Source organism: Triturus cristatus, chromosome 1_2 (genome assembly GCF_964204655.1).
Source record: "Triturus cristatus chromosome 1_2, aTriCri1.1, whole genome shotgun sequence".
Classification (NCBI taxonomy): Eukaryota; Metazoa; Chordata; class Amphibia; order Caudata; family Salamandridae; genus Triturus; species Triturus cristatus.
In genome coordinates, this window is record NC_140580.1 from 104,613,457 (window position 1) to 104,634,624 (window position 21,168).

The following is a 21,168-nucleotide window of genomic DNA, read 5'->3' on the forward strand; positions in this document are numbered from 1 at the left end:
GGTGTCGTGGAGAAGGGACATCATCGCAGTCGATATTACGGGGTGGGACACATATATTCCCACGATACGAGTTCCAGGAGTCCCAAATCTTAGACCATTTACGGGGGCAACCTCGGGCTATGTAGACTGTCTTTTCCCTGTGCATACACCAGTCGAGGTCTGTCTTTCAATCTGCTATTGTGGGTGTATGCAAAGCTCTCCAGGACTGTGCGATATTCCTCTTGGCCTCCATAAATCCAAGTGTAACCCATTGTGTTGTGTAAGTGTTGAGATCAGTGGGTTCTCAGATGTATAAAAGGCACCTGCACACTTCCGGGCGGAGAACAACTGCCAGAACCTCACTGATCACTTCATGCATCTCCTGCCAATAACGTTGAATAGGTTCGCAGTGCCAGATTATATGGATGAAATTACCTACCTGAGTACACCCCTATCATGCACAACACTGGACAGTCACAAGTGTGTGGCATGCCCACAAATTCACGTTGTTTTCTCTTGCGGTTGGCAGGATACTGTTTTATAGCTTGTGTACTCATGTATACTGTCAGTAGAGTCTGTGAAATTGCAGGTTTAGGTTAGACTTTCAAGTTTGCCCATCAATATAAATTCTAATTCCGACCCTTCATGGTTGTTCTTTAGCGATAGGTGGTTCCTGAGACAATAGGATTGCTCCTTGGCATTGCTCTGATCGCCGTCTCAGTTAAATAATCTGCTCTTCGCAGTGTTACAAATGATGAAGTTTATATGTTAAGAGTGTTTCCCACTTTCTTAAAAGAACTTTGCTCAAGACAATATAGAACCATTTCATTAAATGTTCAAGGTTTCAAATCAAAATATATCAGATTTTTGGGCTGTAGGGCAAAGTGGTAGGTGGTGAGCCGAACTGCCGGAGGGGGGGGGGCTCTATATTCTTCGCAGGGGGGCCCCCTCAAGTTTCGTTACGCCACTGTTGAATACACAGAGATAAGGGACCTTCTCAAGTCACTATCCTGTCTACTGTCTACTCCCGGCTATCCCCCTCTACTCTCAGAGATACACAGGCTGTAACATTCTGGCCTCAGACCTCACTCTGTTGACATGTGAATGGCAATGCCCCAGACGTTTCAATTTACAGATATGTCATTGGCTCCACCCAAGTCCACATCCAAACTCTACTAGCAACTCAGAGGTATTGATGTCACCTGGCACATGGGTACATTTGCAAAACCCCAAGTCCCTCAGCTGTGCGCACTTTGGCCTCGTGTGGAACTGACCCCACCTCAGCCTTATCAACCTTCAATACTCGAAGGCAGGGCAAGCACTTTCAGTGATCATCTTATCTGCTCCTGAGTCTGGCCCTGCCCTACTCTTCTTTCTGAGGCACTGGTGGAGTTTGTGACTAACTTTATTCCACCTCTTCGCCATCTATAGGAGCTCTGACCTATCATACAGTCGCCTGAGTCCTACAGTGTGACTGACATGACTCCAGCCCTGCTGCCTGACAGCACAGGGCTGGAGTCCCTTCTCTGAGACACCGACTCACCATGTGACTAACCAGACATGTATACTTCTGTTCTTCATGGTGCCTTCATCTGCATATCGCACATTCAAGCTCCTGATGTGGGAAACTCATAGGTACACATTATATACCGACTCTATCCCTACCAGTCTTCTGAAGAACTTATCTGATTTCTACCCCAGCCCTGCAGGCCTTCCATGGGCTAGAGAGACTGACATGACCTCTGACTGAATGTCCACTTGCAATTAGTAGGTCTCTCAGAGACATCAACTTGTAATTTTATGTCTGTTATAGACTGGGCCCCCTCTCATGGATGCCCTGTGCGTACCAGCCTCTTAGAAGTGAAACTGCTCTCTGAATACATCATGCTTCCACACCCATAGACCCCATCCAACTGTTCTTTATGCCTAAGCTCCTATTCATGGCCAGACCTGCAGCTCACTAGCCCAATGGTGTGCCTGGTCCAGATACCTCTAAAGTGTAACCGCAGACCAGAACGCTAATTATGTGAGATTTTAAGATACTACTGAGTGGATTTATTTTCACCAAAACAAGGAAAGGAACTTCCTTAAGTAAAGTTCTACTTTCATGCTACGTTTAGTGTTATTCCCCACAGGCGGTTTGTCTGTTTTAAGGCACAAGAATACTATTGGATTTAAAATTAGAAATGTCACTCTTATCCCCCCTTTGGGTTTTCGGGCCTGTATGAATCTTGCCATGAAGAACCCAAGTGCATGAACTTGTTTTGGAATACTTTGTGCGGATTCATTAAACGGCACCAAACATATTAGAAAAAGAAAAAATCCTTTTAATTGGAAAGTCTGGTCTGCCCATAACTATGCAGGTGCCCTCCGCTCTGTAAAATAGTTTATAATCATGTGGACTCTATATTTTAGCGTGACAATATTTTGCGCTCTTTTGCCTACTTATCTCCCAAACTTTGGACTGCTCTTCCGGTGGAGCTGCGAAAGAACCAGTCGGAATATAGTTTTATGAAACACTTGAAGACCATCCTTTTCTAATTAGTCTCACAGATGTGCATTGAATTTTGTGGCTGAGGTGTTGTCCCTAGTGCTGTGAGGTCTGTTGGGTAACCATGCACTTTACAAATCGAATAGAATAGAATAGAATGGAATAGAATAGCCTCCAGGTCTAGAGTGCTTTGAATGGGCAGGTTTAGTACCTGCCCCTTCACTGTTAAAATTTGAAAGGCAGAGTACCAGCAGTTTTCAGCAGAAATGCAATGCTTTTGATTGGAGAAAAGCAGCACTTCTCAGCAGCAAACACATTTTCTTCGATAGTGAGTGTTTGCATATTTATATTTTCATTTCTAGCACTGTCTCAGTATGGGGCATAGAGCCCCCCTTCCCCGCCAGCTTGGTTCCGTACACATGCCGGAACGGGTCTGGACGGAGGTAGGAATGACCGATTTTGGAAAGGGGCGTTGCATACTCCGAGAGGGGCACGGACACCTGTCACTTATGGTGTGACGTTACTCGAGGGATACCATGGAATAGCTCTACTTTTATGTATTCGGTGAAGCACTCTGCGACCAATTGCAGTATGCGATTATGCGGCATTCTAGGAAAAATAATAATTTTCATACCCATATAAATGGTTCTGCAGGAAAGAATGCTCAAGGTCATGTCATCAGGTCAAGCAAGGACATGCATTTTGGTGATAAGCAACATCGAATGAATCGGCCTTTGACCGCACAGCAGGCAGGCTTGTTACCGAAGTCACTGGTACTCCTTTCATCGACTACGGGGAGCTTTTGAAGTGAGTTGTCAATCTTGCAGGGATTACAACTTGAACTGTGAACACAATCTCGGAAGCAGGCGCTCTACCCCGCCAGCTATCTATCTATCTAGTGGGGGTGTGACGCTATTAGTCATGCAGGAGCACACGTGCTCGTCAGGCTGCCACTCTCGTCTCCTGGCCTCGGCTCTGGTGTTGTTGATTCCGTGATTGAGCTGTGATGTTTTATTCCGCAGCGCACAGTCCCCTCGACATGTCTCGCGGCTGCCAGGCGGCAGCCAATAGTTTATCTTCCGCGTCCTGGCGCTCTGAGGGGAGGGGCCGGGCAGGAGCACCCTGCCCCGCCAGGGCTCATCTAGGGAGATACTTTGGCGGCTCCGTCGCACTGCCCGGAATCCGCTGCCTGTGATGGGGACCAGCCGAGCTCTCCAGGTGTGAGACTTCCCGCGCAGGGCGCTCTGCAGGTAAGCGGGCGCCTAGGCATTCTGCAGTGCGTTTGCTTTCCATCTATATGTTTCAATGTTTATGGGGAGACCATGTGACAGTTCAGTGGACTACACAACCATCTAGCGCCAAAACACCGATGGCCTTGACTCGATGTTTTGTTTTCTTTTTAAGGTTGACAAAATGAGTGCCATTGAGTTGGGCAGTAAATAAAAAAAACGGTTATTAAAGTCTTTGATGACAATTCAGCTTTTGAATTATAGAAACATTCATTTTTTGTAACATTTTTAAATGTTATTTCACAAATTTACTTTTGGTGTCTTTAAGCGTGCATGCATGACGTGCGAGGGCGTTTATATAGGCATTCATTGCATTTATAGAGCTAGGACCTTAGTGGGATCACCATGATGCAAATAGAGAATTTATTACCCTCGTTGTCTGACCGAGTAGTGAACTGGGTACTTGCTGTAATTGTAATTGCATTTATATAGCGCTTACTACCCCTGATGAGGTGTCGAAATCCTTTTTCGCCAGTAGCACGCTACTCCAGAACCCAAAAGGGTTAGTGGTGATTTAGAATAGGGAGATATTAAATTAATTTCAGAGGTGGACATGTGAGTCTATTATTTGGATTGAAAAAGAATAGTGGAGGGGTAGAAGAGGGAAGGGTTTTCATTTATATAGTGCTTGCTACCCCTGATGAGGTGTCAAAGTGTTTTTTGGCAGGTAGCACGCTACTCCAGAACCCAAACAGAATTAGTGGTGAAATAGCATAGGGAAATATTAAATTAATTTGAGCGGTGGACATGTTAGTCTGTTAGTTGAATTGAAAAGGATAGTGGAGGAATGGAAGAGGGAAGGGTCTAGAAAGCGTTGGTTTCTGTGTTTGGAGCTCCGAGCAGTCAGATGAAGTTTGGGATGAGTTAAAGGGGATGTGGGGGGGGGAGAGTCAGAGGGAAAGGTTTAAAAAGGCTTGTTTGGGAAATCTGAATAGTAAAATAGGTATGAGATGATGCAAGGAAGGGTAGAGGAGGGAAGAGTCTAGAAAGGGTTATTTTGTGGATCATAGTAGTAGAATGGGGTTTGAGATGAGTCAGAGAGTGGAGGTAGAGGATATATTCAGAGAGGTATAGGGTAAGAAATAGGGTAGTGCGTTGGAGATGCCGAATAGAAGTAAAGTAATACATATAAAGATACATAAGTACATGAAAGGTGTATATGTATAAGGGAGGTTATATATGTAAATTTAAGTTGTATTTAAAAAACTCAGGGGCATATCAACAACAACCGGCGATAATTATCTCTAAGCGCACTTAGCGCTAGGATAATTATCGCCGGCTAGCGTGAATTTTTATCGCTGAGATAGCGTGCTATTAGCAACGCTTATCTCAATAGCGATAAAAATCCTCACGCTAACAGGCTAACGTGAGATTATCGCTGGAAACCCAGCGATAATCTCACGTTAACTTGTTGATAGGGACAGGCAAACTTAGCCATGATATCCTCCTCCCATAGGATATCATGGCTAAGTCAGAAAAATACCAGACGTAAAAAAGCAGCGTTAACCGCGGTTAGCGCTGCTTTTTTTGTCTCTAACAGGGTTAGCGATATTCTTGATAATAGGAGAAATGTCGCTTAGCGACATTTCTCCTATTATTTTACTCTGGAACGCCCCCTTTGCATCTCATTAGAGATGCAAGGGGAAGCGTAGAGTAAAAGGGTGCTAACATGCGAATTTGCATGTTAGCACCCTGTTGTTGATAGGGCGCTAGTTTTATCTCTGCTTTTTTGGCTTTTAAAGCCAAAAAAGCAGAGATAAAGCCCTTGTTGATATGCCCCTCAGACTTTCAAGTGTTGCTTTACTTTTTAAGCTAATTTATTTGTTTTTTATATTTTTTTGGAGAAAATTCAATTGTGAAGCAATTGTCAATAAATAGTTATGATAAAAAGTACTTATTTATGCAGTCACCTAAATACATGTTAAACATAGAATAATATATCCATAAGTAATATATACAATTATTAAGCAGAACCAACAAATATCTATATATTTATAAACATAATTATTATATATGTTTATACAAAGCAATACACATATGTAGGTACACATCTATAGTCCAAATAAAATGCTTGTATACAGAGGGATATGCTGCATATATCTGTTTGAGTTTGCTAGTTATGTGGGGAGGAGCCAACTCCTGAGTAGGCTTCTGAAGGTCAGATAGTTATCCGTGGATCTTATGTTTGGGGGTAAAGAGTTTCATAGTTTAGCTGCTTGAACAGAGAAGAATGTGCCACGTATGTTTTTTTTCTTGTATCCTGAGATTTTGATGCAAGGTTTCAATCTAGAGCGAAGATTCCTTTGTTGAATGTATTTGGTGATTTTATTCCTGATGAAGGGCGTTCCTGTTCCATGTATTGCTTTGTCGGTGATACAAAGCAGCTTCAATGTGGATCTTCTGGCAACCGGTAGCCGATGTAGGGCCTTCAAGGTAGGGGAAATTTGGGCTTGTGGGTTTATATGTAAGAGTAGTCTGGCACCAGAGTTTTGAACCATTGTAGTCTTTTCATAGTTGTTAAAGATGATCCGTGGTAGAGGCTATTGCAGGAGTGGCCCCTGCAGGTAAGAGCAGTGGGGTGGTGGGGCGGGAGACTCGACAGACGACGACAACAAGGGAAAATTAATTATTTCATTTTCTTTCGTCGTCTGTCAAGTTCCTCCCACCCCACCCTACTGCTCTTACCTGCACGGGCCGCTCTTGGGCTAGTGGCATAATCAAGTTTAGACAGAACAAGAGAGATAGTAGCCTGGCCCTTGTGTGGAAATCCCAGGTGGAGGAAGATGCATCGCAGAGTTTTTACTGTAACAAAGCTTGATCTTGTAGATTGTCCACTTGGGCATTCATTTATAGCTCTGAGTCCATAGTAATTCCAAAGTTTCTTACTTCCTTAGATACTTTAGGCGGTGTTCCCAGATCTTCAGGCCTGGCTGCGAGTGGGTCATAATTTTTCCAATCGCCACACTTGAGTATTTACGTTTTGGAAGCATTCATTTTGAGATGGGTCCATGCCATGTCATCCACTGATTCACGGCTACGAGACAACTGAAAATTTGTGAGTTTCCAATGTCTTTGGGGCTTTCCAGTTTAAGGAGTATTTGTGTGTCATCTGAATAGTTATAGCATGTGAGGGAAATTGATCAGTGTCAGTAAAGACTTCATGTAAATGTTGAAAAGCATGGGTGAGATGATAGTGTCATCAGGCACCCTTATCTTTGTGAAGTATGGAAAACGGAGGGAATGGATGACATCTGTTATGTTTTGAAGGTAGAATGTCACCCAGTTGAGATTATAAGGAACAAGGAGACCCTAGGAGTCAGAAGGGACCGAGGGTGTATACATTTTTGTAAAGGAACAATGGTCCCATTCAAGTAGAGTAAATTAAGATGCCACAATTAGTACAATGAAAAATTGGGTTTTATGTTTGAAGACAGTGCAGAAATTACTGGTAAATTACAGTAAATAGTGAGGGAAAAAAATAAAACAGTGAGTGAGTTGGTGGCAGGGTAAGAGGAAATCAGCCGATTTCCGGTACCCAGGCAAGTGATTTAAAAGGTGACTTTTTGGTGCACGAAGGTAGTTATTAACAAAAAGTCAGTAAGACATTTCATACTCCGACATTTCAATTTGCAATACAATGGAGTTTAGAAATGGTTGTCGACGACGTTTCGATCCCTTGGCGAGTGGTGGGATCTCTTCAGGACAGGAGAATGACAATTAGTTGCCTGGGGGGAAGCAGTGCAGGGAGCGGGAAGGGGAGATGATCCACACTAGGTGGTGTGTGATGCGCAATTCCGTCTCATACATCAAAAACGAACGCTGGTGTTGAAGGCGGGGACTCGTAGGATGTTCAGAATTTCGTGGAGGGGGGAAAGTTAACCTGCGGGGGAACCGGAGGGTAACCAAGGAGGTAGGGAAGTGCGTGAGCGCAAGCTGCAAGGAGTAGTGAGTCGCGCTAGGGCTTACCAGAATAACGGTGAGCCACTAAGTTGAGTATTATGGCCCGTCAGATACGAGTCCGGCCAATTCCTGGATACGTAAAGGGTTACGAGGGAGCCGGTACGTCCGTGTTGGTAGCGTTAGGAAACGCAATGAAGCCTTAGGGCGGGAGCCCAGATAATGACAACGTAATAGTTGCGAGGTAGCCGATAAATCCGAGGCAGAGGCGTATGATAACGCGAATAACCTGGGGAGCTTGCGAGGATCCGGGTAGACGTGAAGGCTCGGGCTACACATGTGTAGGTGATGGAGATGGTGTTTGAGTGAGTTGGTGAGCTGTGTTGTTTTTGTGAAGAAGCCATGTTGTGCAGTAGACATGGAGATGAGGAACTGTGAAGAGTGGCATGTTGCTTATTTTATTTGCGTCTGTTTAGGGTGGACGGTGGATGAGTTAAGGGTGCTGATGTAGTATGTGGTTCATGTTGTAAGGTTCTAAATTGTTCAATGGATGAGAGGCAGTTAAAAGAGTTTCTGTGTTGCTGCATATGTGTTAGAGGTGGGGGAAGAGAGAAAGCTTGGCGGTGGAGTTGGTTTAGGGCGTATATTATTTGTGTAGTCGGGAAGGTGGGTGTGGATGTGTGTTTCTAGTTTGTGACGGAAAGTATTATAAGGTGTTGTGTGTGTGTGAGCTTTTGTTGTGCTGGTGTGTGTTATGTTTTGTTTTTGAGGATTAGTGAGAGAAGGTGATGATGTATTTGTTTTCTGTGGAAAATGTCAAAGTAAAGTATTGCTGGTGAGTGGAAGCAGCAAGGTAAAGGGGGTAGTGATGTGTTTTGGAAAAGAGTGCATGTAGTTCGTGAGAGCGGATGAACAAGAGTTAAGAGTGTTTGCATAAGGTTTGATTGCAGAAAGAGGAAATATATGTGGTGCATTCGATTGTAAGGGTTGTGTGCTTGTGTTTTTGTGGTAAAAAGAAGAGGAAGGTGTTGGTGGATGAAAATATGGTAGGCTGAGTATAGGTTTGTTGGTGACAGAAGGGGGTCTGTTAGGAGTAATTAGAGCAGGGAGCGTGTGTCTGGATGGGATATAGTTAAGTATGGTGTGGATTTGGTTTGTGTTGGTAATGTGGGGATTAGTTAGTGGTATAGTATAGAGTGGTGTTTTGTGTGTGTGTAATGGTGCCATTGTGTGGTAGTTGGGGAAAACGGTGTAAAGGTGTGGGTTGTGGAATTTTATAGTGGGTGTTGAGGCATTGGAAAGTGTATAGGGTTTGAAGAGTACATTTGCTGTGAGTGTGTTACTCTGATTGTGGTTGTGGGTGTGGATGGGGTAGGGTGGGTGCTGGTGTTGGAGAAAATGGGCAACATCTCTGGCCCTAGGCCCAAACAGTCCCAAACAGGCCCAAACAGGCAACTGCCCTTGTCCTCTTTGCCCTTAGCCTCGATGCCCAAACTGATCGCCCTGAACCCTGACCTTAAATAGCCCTAGTGTTCAGGTGACCCCTTTGGCCAATGGGAACCCTAGCCCTAATCCTAACCAATCAAACTACTAGCCCTAAGCCCTAGGACCTATAGGAGAGCAGGCCCATACAGCCAATCACAGCCCCAGTCCTAACATCTAATCAGAAACTAAACCCTAAGCACTATGCCCAATAGAAACCCTAGCCCCAGGATCCAATTTGAAACCCTAAACGTATCCGGCAATCAGAACATTTACCCTAAGTCCTACGTCCAATAGAATCACTAACCCAGGCACCAATCAGAACCATAGACCTATCAACCAATCAGAACACTAATCCTAAGCCCAATAGAAACACCAGAAACAGCAGCCAATCAGAGCACTGATGTAACGTCCAATAGCAACTTATATAAGTGACATGTGACCTCAAGCTCAGGCTGCTAGGCAGGGGGCTGGGAGCTTCTCCTCAATTCAGAATCTCCTTGGAGACAGACAGGCTCAATCCACACTCTGAAGTTCTGCAGATAAGGGCCTAAACTAGGTCTCTTACAATACTGGTTTTCCCACATTTAAAAACTCACTCTCTTACCCCAAAAACGAGTGCTACATACCCTTTCCAGACACAGTTTAAACACAAACAGCAGATTACTACAGTCTCAGAGCACACTCAGCTCAGCCTTTGAGGTATAATATGTCTGTTTCTTGGGGCAAGGGGGGGGTCATCTTGTGTGTCACTCACTTGCTGAGACAAAAAGGGAGCGGGGTGTATAGCTAAAACACAGATTGCACAAATTAGGGGAGAAAATAGGAGGGAAAATTAAGCAGTAGAGCCCTGCAAGTCCGAAGCAAGGTCAGTTCAGAATTTCACCCACATGCAGTCATTTCATTTCATTTCATAAGTCTTTATTATCTATAATTTCATCAAAAAAGATATTTTACAAAATAAAAATGCAACCAAACAAGTATTAAAACTGTTACTACAATTCACAATAAAATCACAGGAAACCATAGTTCATTAATTTTGGTGCCTCCTAATTCTGATGAGCCAGGCCCAAGCTAAGAATTTAGAGACTGCAATTACGATAAGTTCACTAGTATCAAAACGCAAAATATCCAGTGCTTCTAGGCTTTGTCTCGTTCCCAGCGTTCGACATAAGGGTTTAAGCCATTTAGCCCGTGGGGCAGCGTAAGCTGGGCAGACAAAGAAAACATGACCCACTGAATCAACGCAGTCCATACACCAGTTACAGGAATCACATGATGCACCCTTCCATTTTTTTGTAAAAAGATTAGTTGGTAATGTACCAACTCTAAACTGGTGATAAAGTTTCCTGTCTTTGGGTCTGGTGATGGTATCCCAATAAGGTTCAAGGAGTGGGGTTTTCTTTTGAACATGAAATCTGCCTGTCAAAGAGTCGGCTGCAACTGAGGATAGTTGTTTTTGTAGGACCATTGACCAGTACAGGCTTTTAAAATCTTTTTTAGAGGGGAAGGAGTTGTTACCTGGGTCTGACCACAAAATTCCCAAACCCATGGAGTCTAGTAGTTGCCTAACCTGTCGGAACCAGGGAATATTACCTGCTCCCATGATGGAACGGACGTCAAGAAAGGCTTTAGCATAGGGGCCTAGTTCAGGTACTGTCCATAGTCGCCTCCAATAGGCCAAAGGTTTGTACCTAGCAATGTCATCGAAAGAGTGGCAACCAAGATCCAGTAACAACGGTTTCAATGGGGTAGAACTGGGCAGGCCCGTAAGCATTCGAAAAAATTTAAGTTGTGCCTTGACCAGAACGGAAAGATTGGCAAAGCCCCAGAGTTCAGCTCCATAAAGGATCGCTGAGTTTATCCTTACATTGAATATTTTAATGGGGGGGCCAATTATTTTCGATTGGGATAATTTCTGATCTTTAACAAGGCATCCCGAAAGCTGAGAAAATTTAAGGTTAAGCACATCAATTTGCGGCCTCCAATCCAGCTTATTTTCAAATACTACCCCCAAATAAGTCATAACATTAGTTCTTTCAAGCAAATCATTATTCATGTATATATGACCCTTCACACCTTTCCCTTTGTTAAACACCATGTACTTGGTCTTAGATACATTCACTGACAAATCAAAATCATTGCAAAAATTAGAAAAGACATTCAAAGACAGACAGGCTCAATCCACACTCTGAAGTTCTGCAGATAAGGGCCTAAACTAGGTCTCTTACAATACTGGTTTTCCCACATTTAAAAACTCACTCTCTTACCCCAAAAACGAGTGCTACATACCCTTTCCAGACACAGTTTAAACACAAACAGCAGATTACTACAGTCTCAGAGCACACTCAGCTCAGCCTTTGAGGTATAATATGTATGTTTCTTGGGGCAAGGGGGGGGTCATCTTGTGTGTCACTCACTTGCTGAGACAAAAAGGGAGCGGGGTGTATAGCTAAAACACAGATTGCACAAATTAGGGGAGAAAATAGGAGGGAAAATTAAGCAGTAGAGCCCTGCAAGTCCGAAGCAAGGTCAGTTCAGAATTTCACCCACATGCAGTCATTTCATTTCATTTCATAAGTCTTTATTATCTATAATTTCATCAAAAAAGATATTTTACAAAATAAAAATGCAACCAAACAAGTATTAAAACTGTTACTACAATTCACAATAAAATCACAGGAAACCATAGTTCATTAATTTTGGTGCCTCCTAATTCTGATGAGCCAGGCCCAAGCTAAGAATTTAGAGACTGCAATTACGATAAGTTCACTAGTATCAAAACGCAAAATATCCAGTGCTTCTAGGCTTTGTCTCGTTCCCAGCGTTCGACATAAGGGTTTAAGCCATTTAGCCCGTGGGGCAGCGTAAGCTGGGCAGACAAAGAAAACATGACCCACTGAATCAACGCAGTCCATACACCAGTTACAGGAATCACATGATGCACCCTTCCATTTTTTTGTAAAAAGATTAGTTGGTAATGTACCAACTCTAAACTGGTGATAAAGTTTCCTGTCTTTGGGTCTGGTGATGGTATCCCAATAAGGTTCAAGGAGTGGGGTTTTCTTTTGAACATGAAATCTGCCTGTCAAAGAGTCGGCTGCAACTGAGGATAGTTGTTTTTGTAGGACCATTGACCAGTACAGGCTTTTAAAATCTTTTTTAGAGGGGAAGGAGTTGTTACCTGGGTCTGACCAAAAAATTCCCAAACCCATGGAGTCTAGTAGTTGCCTAACCTGTCGGAACCAGGGAATATTACCTGCTCCCATGATGGAACGGACGTCAAGAAAGGCTTTAGCATAGGGGCCTAGTTCAGGTACTGTCCATAGTCGCCTCCAATAGGCCAAAGGTTTGTACCTAGCAATGTCATCGAAAGAGTGGCAACCAAGATCCAGTAACAACGGTTTCAATGGGGTAGAACTGGGCAGGCCCGTAAGCATTCGAAAAAATTTAAGTTGTGCCTTGACCAGAACGGAAAGATTGGCAAAGCCCCAGAGTTCAGCTCCATAAAGGATCGCTGAGTTTATCCTTACATTGAATATTTTAATGGGGGGGCCAATTATTTTCGATTGGGATAATTTCTGATCTTTAACAAGGCATCCCGAAAGCTGAGAAAATTTAAGGTTAAGCACATCAATTTGCGGCCTCCAATCCAGCTTATTTTCAAATACTACCCCCAAATAAGTCATAACATTAGTTCTTTCAAGCAAATCATTATTCATGTATATATGACCCTTCACACCTTTCCCTTTGTTAAACACCATGTACTTGGTCTTAGATACATTCACTGACAAATCAAAATCATTGCAAAAATTAGAAAAGACATTCAAAGACAGACAGGCTCAATCCACACTCTGAAGTTCTGCAGATAAGGGCCTAAACTAGGTCTCTTACAATACTGGTTTTCCCACATTTAAAAACTCACTCTCTTACCCCAAAAACGAGTGCTACATACCCTTTCCAGACACAGTTTAAACACAAACAGCAGATTACTACAGTCTCAGAGCACACTCAGCTCAGCCTTTGAGGTATAATATGTCTGTTTCTTGGGGCAAGGGGGGGGTCATCTTGTGTGTCACTCACTTGCTGAGACAAAAAGGGAGCGGGGTGTATAGCTAAAACACAGATTGCACAAATTAGGGGAGAAAATAGGAGGGAAAATTAAGCAGTAGAGCCCTGCAAGTCCGAAGCAAGGTCAGTTCAGAATTTCACCCACATGCAGTCATTTCATTTCATTTCATAAGTCTTTATTATCTATAATTTCATCAAAAAAGATATTTTACAAAATAAAAATGCAACCAAACAAGTATTAAAACTGTTACTACAATTCACAATAAAATCACAGGAAACCATAGTTCATTAATTTTGGTGCCTCCTAATTCTGATGAGCCAGGCCCAAGCTAAGAATTTAGAGACTGCAATTACGATAAGTTCACTAGTATCAAAACGCAAAATATCCAGTGCTTCTAGGCTTTGTCTCGTTCCCAGCGTTCGACATAAGGGTTTAAGCCATTTAGCCCGTGGGGCAGCGTAAGCTGGGCAGACAAAGAAAACATGACCCACTGAATCAACGCAGTCCATACACCAGTTACAGGAATCACATGATGCACCCTTCCATTTTTTTGTAAAAAGATTAGTTGGTAATGTACCAACTCTAAACTGGTGATAAAGTTTCCTGTCTTTGGGTCTGGTGATGGTATCCCAATAAGGTTCAAGGAGTGGGGTTTTCTTTTGAACATGAAATCTGCCTGTCAAAGAGTCGGCTGCAACTGAGGATAGTTGTTTTTGTAGGACCATTGACCAGTACAGGCTTTTAAAATCTTTTTTAGAGGGGAAGGAGTTGTTACCTGGGTCTGACCACAAAATTCCCAAACCCATGGAGTCTAGTAGTTGCCTAACCTGTCGGAACCAGGGAATATTACCTGCTCCCATGATGGAACGGACGTCAAGAAAGGCTTTAGCATAGGGGCCTAGTTCAGGTACTGTCCATAGTCGCCTCCAATAGGCCAAAGGTTTGTACCTAGCAATGTCATCGAAAGAGTGGCAACCAAGATCCAGTAACAACGGTTTCAATGGGGTAGAACTGGGCAGGCCCGTAAGCATTCGAAAAAATTTAAGTTGTGCCTTGACCAGAACGGAAAGATTGGCAAAGCCCCAGAGTTCAGCTCCATAAAGGATCGCTGAGTTTATCCTTACATTGAATATTTTAATGGGGGGGCCAATTATTTTCGATTGGGATAATTTCTGATCTTTAACAAGGCATCCCGAAAGCTGAGAAAATTTAAGGTTAAGCACATCAATTTGCGGCCTCCAATCCAGCTTATTTTCAAATACTACCCCCAAATAAGTCATAACATTAGTTCTTTCAAGCAAATCATTATTCATGTATATATGACCCTTCACACCTTTCCCTTTGTTAAACACCATGTACTTGGTCTTAGATACATTCACTGACAAATCAAAATCATTGCAAAAATTAGAAAAGACATTCAAAGACAGACAGGCTCAATCCACACTCTGAAGTTCTGCAGATAAGGGCCTAAACTAGGTCTCTTACAATACTGGTTTTCCCACATTTAAAAACTCACTCTCTTACCCCAAAAACGAGTGCTACATACCCTTTCCAGACACAGTTTAAACACAAACAGCAGATTACTACAGTCTCAGAGCACACTCAGCTCAGCCTTTGAGGTATAATATGTCTGTTTCTTGGGGCAGGGGGGGGTCATCTTGTGTGTCACTCACTTGCTGAGACAAAAAGGGAGCGGGGTGTATAGCTAAAACACAGATTGCACAAATTAGGGGAGAAAATAGGAGGGAAAATTAAGCAGTAGAGCCCTGCAAGTCCGAAGCAAGGTCAGTTCAGAATTTCACCCACATGCAGTCATTAAAATGTGTACCATCGACTTGAGTAAAATTGCTGCCGGTTTCTCCTCATTTATCATAATGATTTATTTCCAAACTGTTAACCAGGGCTGGACTGGAAACCCAAAGCAACCCTGGCAATTTTGTCTTACCCATCTCGAACCCTGGTTGGTGGGGGGCAATAAGCGAGCAGGAAGCACTGCTGCTTGACAAAACCGGCCCGCAGTGCTGCTTTTGTTACTGGGGGCTGTTATTGCAGCATCGCTGTAAGACCTGCCCCCAGTAATAAAACCAGCCCCTCATCACTCAAAAACTAGACCCTATTCTTCCAGCTTCCTGGCAAACATCGGATGCCTACTACTGCCAGTCCGGCCCAGATGTTAACTCATACATCTGGAGACGAACGTTGTCGGAGGAAAAAGAGGAAAAGGGGCAGTGATTTGAATGATTAGGATGTATTCAACATGCACATGCGCATACACATGCACACACACATAAACGCAGACGCACACATATATACACATAAACACACACACATGAACTCACGAGCCCACACACTCACACAAGAAAGACTAGTGCCAGATTTGAAAAGTGTCATTGACATCATCATCATTGTAATCATTAGATAAATTATAATAGTAATAAAATACTGATGTAAAAGTACTACTACACTACACTGCATAATACAAACAAAAATAGTAATAATAATAGGAACAATCCACTGCAGCTGCTGGACATGGAGCAACCTCTTGAAACAGAGAAGATTAAGCTGGCAATTCCCCAGATGGCATGCAGTAAAACCCTGGGCACAGACTGATTCCTTGTAGAGTACTACATGGCCTTTAGGGCCACCCTTGCTTCTCGTCTACTGGAAATGTACCATTAAGCACACCAGCAGGACGTTCTACCAAGGTCTCTTCACGAGGCTCTCATAGTGCTGCTTCCCAAACCGGGCAGGGGCCCCCTTGAGGTGAGTGCTTATTGCCAGTTTTCAATGTTGAACATTGGCAATAAAATTCTGAGTAAAGTACTGGCCGATAGATTGCTCAGGATACTTTGTTCCCTGGTTCGTTCGAACCAATGTGGGTTAGTGCAACAAAGGGCAATGCACTCAAACATTTGACATTTGTGTCATATTATGGATAAAAGGACTAGGGAGACTGACCTTTCACTGGCATACTTAGTTGGTATAATCTGCTTCAGATGTTGGAGGAGTTTGGAATGAGTCCTAATTTCTTGGGTCGGGCCAAGCTCTTGTATACCGCTCCAGTGGTGCGGGTTCACACCGGCCGTCAGATCTAGCGGTCTTTCTCCATAGACAGAGAGACCCGTTAAGGGTGCTCTTTATCTCTGGTGCTCTTCGCGCTCACAATAGATCCACTTGCTGTCATGCTGCATGCCCGGGGCCAACTCTGAGGTATTCAGGTGGAACTGGACTTGCACACTGCTTCTTTATATGCAGACGATTTGTTAGTATATCTGAGAGACTATTCCCACTCACTACCGTCCCTCTATGACCTGCTTGATCTCTTTGGAGAGATGGCAAGCCTCAAGGTTAGCTGGGGAAAGTCTTGTATCTTCCTGATCCACATGATTGAGCCAGAACGTAGAGAAGAGCTTGGGGGTTTGACACCTTTTGTTACCTTGGTGTAAATGTCTACCACGACAACCTGTATCCACTAGATGGTAATCATGGTAAGGCCCTGGCCTCTATTCACCAGCCCATGCGCTTTTGGACCTGATTGCCTTTCTCTCCTATGGGCAGGGCATCGGTGGCAAAGGTGCTAGTTCTTCCAAGGCACGTTTATTTCTTTGCAGTTCTGCAAGTGATACTGCCTATGTCTTTTTTCAGCTGTTTGAGGAGCCTGGAGTCTGAGCTTGTGTGGGTTCCTGCTGGAAGCAAGTCTCACTCCCCATGCTTCAGCCAACCATGCTTGAGGGGGTATTTGGGGTTCCAGACCTGGAGCTATATTTCGCGGAAGCCCAATTGCAGGGTCCTATGCGCTGGCTGGCCGTTGATGGAACGGTGGAGGGTGCCATGATCCAAGCAGACTTGAGGGGCATGAACGTTCTGGACTGGCTGTTCTTCCCGGGATGACCACCCAGAGACTGGGTCTGCTCACTCGAGTTGCCAAGCTCATTTGGAAACGATATATGCAGCCTAGGCAAGCACCGACCCCATATGCCGAGATCTGCTTCTGTCTCCCATGTCCTGCCCAAGTTACATTGGTTGCCTGTTGGGAAACGAATACAATTTAAAACTCTTTGTGTTTCACATAAGACCCTTACTCAACAGGCTCCCCTGGGTCTGTCCAAGCTGCTTCAGCTATATGTGCCTCGACGGCCTCTTAGATCGGCCAATCAGGCCTTAGTAAGTGTCCCTCGTGTTGTGAGAGCGAGAGCTGGGGGCCGCTCGTTCCAGTGTCTTGCGGCGCAACTCTGGAATCTGCTTCCTGTTTCAATCAGAGAGATCCAGAGTCATTTGGTTTTCCGAAAAACTATCAAGACCTGGCTTTTCCCCACTGTTGCATAACTGCCCTCTCGCCAGCCACCCTCATTGTCTTTGGTCACGCTGGGACGCACCATCGCTGGGGCAGCTATGCGCTATACAAGTCCGACAAATAAATAATAAATATGCACCACAGCTGCCCCTCTGGAGGATGCCCACTTTGAAAACTATGCTGGAGGTCCATGATCCCTCTCCATGGCAAGAATCTGTAATCACCCAATTGTGTGACCTATACAATGCCGGTGCTCTGCTATCCTTCCAGGGCCTGCAGGAAATTTATGAGCTTGGTGCTGGTCTCTTTCTAACACATAATGCACTTGTGGCAGCAATTGGGGACATAGGGACACCGGGGCAGGCTGAGCAGCCACTGTATCTGGGTTTGCAATGCTTCTTGACACAGGGGCTCAACTGTCGAGCGATCTCGGTACTGTATGGGGCTTTACAGGGGGAGATGCTGGACCTCTTAAATCAGAATTAACTCAAATGGGAGGATACCCTCAACAAAGAATTGACCTTCAAGCAGTGGACCAGGGCTTTGAATATAGTACTTAACAACACAGATTTTACACCGTGATACAATCACAACGCGGTCGTTACAGCGACCGCGTTGTTACAACGCAGTGCCATTACAACACAAGTTGTTACAACGACTTGCGCTAGATGGCGCACTGGACTTAGGAATAGTATGATTTACTATTCCAACTCCAGTGTGTGCAACAGTAGGGAAGGTGTTGGAATAGTAATTCATACAATTCCTTAGTCTAGAGCGCCATCTAGTGCAAGTCGTTGTAACGACTTGCGTAGCAATGGCACTGCACAACGCGGTCATTGTAGAGACCGTGTTGTGATTGTATCGTGGTATAAAATCCACGTTGTTAAGTCTGTTTCCCCATTAAACGCAATAAACACTACCTGAGTCTGGTTGATCTGGCACTGCTCCTCTTAAAGTGTTTAATTGCCATGAAGTGGAAGGCCTCTCACATGCCCTTGATTAAGAACTGGCTACAGGTGACTCATACATGGGCTCTAGCAGAGGCAGAGGCCATGACACATGATTGTAAGGTGTAGGGAGGAGGTGGAGCAGGCACAATGCGGGCCACTTATGTTCTCAAGTTGTTTGACAGCCTGAATTTGCCACCCCCTGAAACCCGCCGCAGGGAGCCAGATGGCTAACTAGATTGCCGCACTGAGAGAACCATCCACACACATACATGTTTTACAGGCACTGTAGAAGGCCCGGCGTCCCCCTCGGCAGGGAAACGCAGAGGTTCTTCCTTCTCCCTTGTTCCCCCAGGAGCACCCATTAGTTTACACCGCCATGTTGTGACATGCTCCTGCCACTCATGTCTTCACAGTTCCCGTTAGCTGCCTTGGGCAGAGCCAGCAGGAAATTCCTGATGTTATTGACTGTTTTTATAATTTATGATGAATACATTGGCTACTCCTTTACAAGACAAAGGGATTAAGGTTCTATCCTTTCCTTATTTCCTTTTATTTGATTCCCCACTATACCCTCCATAGCACTGTGTGATGGGCTTCCAAACTTTAATCCATGTCGATATACTGAGATGTGTTTGTTGATACACAGTATGAATATGACTAGAACTGTATCCTGTTCCATATGTGAAGATTCTTGATCAAAAATGCCAATAAAGAAATGTAAAAAAAAAGTACTGATAACAGGAGCAATAATAACAATAATAATTACGTTAATAAATAACATCAGTCCGATTAATCTTCGTTAATAACGATACAAATTACGCTCTTAATCATAAAGATTAGCACAGCCTAAACCGGCCTAAACAACATTAACCATCTTAACATTCAAATAGTAATAATAATAATAATAATAAAAATAAAAATAATACCACTGAAATGGTTTACAGACATTCATTTCAGCAAATAATAGCAAAGGACAAGCTCTACCAATAATTCTAGTAAGATGCTCCTGTCTCTTGCAATATATTCTAATGGAGTGTTTATTTCCTCAGATCCAAGATGGATGACGCCGACGGAGAGACCGGGTCAAGTCACGTCACAGTGATCCCGCCCCCGCCGGCCCTGCCCAGCTATGCAGGAAATGAGACATCGGCTGCCTTCGAGGGGTTGCAGCTCATCCAGCAGCTAAAGGCCTTCATCATCCTTCTCTATGGTGCCGTGCTGGTTGTTGGGCTCGCGGGCAACTGCTTGCTGGTCTGTGTCATTGTGCGTGTCAAGAAGTTGCACAACGTCACCAATTTCCTGATTGGTAACCTGGCCTTCTCAGACTTGCTAATGTGCTCCACCTGCATCCCTCTCACCTTGGCTTACATCTTGGAGCCACGCGGCTGGGTGTTTGGCAGCACCGCCTGCTACCTGGTGCTGTTCCTGCAGCCTGTCACTGTGTCCGTCTCGATCTTCACCATGGCCGCTATTGCTGTTGACCGCTATATCGTCATCATCCACCCACTTCGACGCCGAATATCCCTCCAACTGAGTGCCTATGTCATGATGTTTATCTGGATCGTGGCCTGCTGCCTGGCCCTCCCTGCCACAGCCCACACGTACTACGTGGAACTTAAGGAGCAAGGTGTGACTCTGTGCGAGGAGTTCTGGGGCAGCCAGGAACCACTGCGGCAGACCTATGCTTTCAGCCTGCTCACACTCACCTACTTTGCCCCTCTGCTGGTCATTCTGCTGTCCTACACTAAGATCTCCCTCAAGCTGAAAAACCGGGTTATGCCAGGAAGTGTCACCCAAAGCCAGGCCGATTGGGACAAGGCACGACGCAAGCGAACTTTCAGCCTTCTGGTCACTGTAGGCCTGGTGTTTGGGATCTGCTGGCTTCCTCTGCACGTTTTCAACACGCTCCGTGACGTCAATATCCACCTGATTGACAAGTACTACTTCAACCTGGTGCAGCTGCTATGCCACTGGTTCGCCATGAGCTCGGCCTGCTACAATCCCTTCATATACGCTTGGCTCCACGACAGCTTCCGGGAGGAACTCAAAAAGCTGGTGGTTTGGCAACGCAAGGTTGCGCCTTATTCACAAAGCGTCACGCTGAGTGTGGTAATCTGACGCCAGTGAGGACTGCCAACTGTCCGCTCACTTTTATGAAGTAGGTGTTTGATGGACATAAACAGTGACAGGGGTTCTAGAACAGACTTGAAGATATCTCTGAATGCTTCCCAGTTCTTTTGGTCTGGGAAACAGAACACTGATCCCTCCTGATCCCACAAAATCTCCTTTTCCACATCTTTGGCCACGAACGAGAACAGCCACCAATGACTTTTTGTAGGTTCTGCATTGGAATAAAGGACACTTTTGTAATCTGTGAGTGTGCTAAGGAGTGGTGCAAGTTTTTCATTTCTACGGTGTTTGGGGGGTTGATGGGGTGGTGAATCCAACCAGTGAGCAAGGGCACCTGAGCTGTAGTTGCAGATTACTGGTGTTGCCAAACTGAGCAATGCTGAGCAGATCCCATTACAATCCTGTGCCCCAATTCACGTATCTGCCGCTATTAGGGTTCCAGGTAGCAACTGGTTAACATTTGAGTGAAAAACACCATTGCAGGCAATTCACAATGCTTTCTCCAGGAGTAAAACTTATTTACTATGGCAAACAAGTATGGTTTTCATGAGGCTATATTGTGTTTCATTATAGAACATTCGTTA

At 44.4% G+C, this 21,168-nt stretch overlaps 1 protein-coding gene across 1 annotated transcript; it reads left to right on the top strand.

The window, feature by feature from the left end:
* Nucleotides 1-3,520: 3,520 nt before the first annotated feature.
* PRLHR (prolactin releasing hormone receptor) lies at nucleotides 3,521-20,828 on the top strand. The gene is made up of 2 exons (XM_085614646.1): nucleotides 3,521-3,720; nucleotides 19,504-20,828. Exon 2 carries the CDS (start codon nucleotides 19,511-19,513, stop codon nucleotides 20,570-20,572), a length of 1,062 nt encoding a protein of 353 aa, XP_085470772.1. The 5' UTR covers nucleotides 3,521-3,720; nucleotides 19,504-19,510; the 3' UTR covers nucleotides 20,573-20,828.
* Nucleotides 20,829-21,168: the final 340 nt, after the last annotated feature.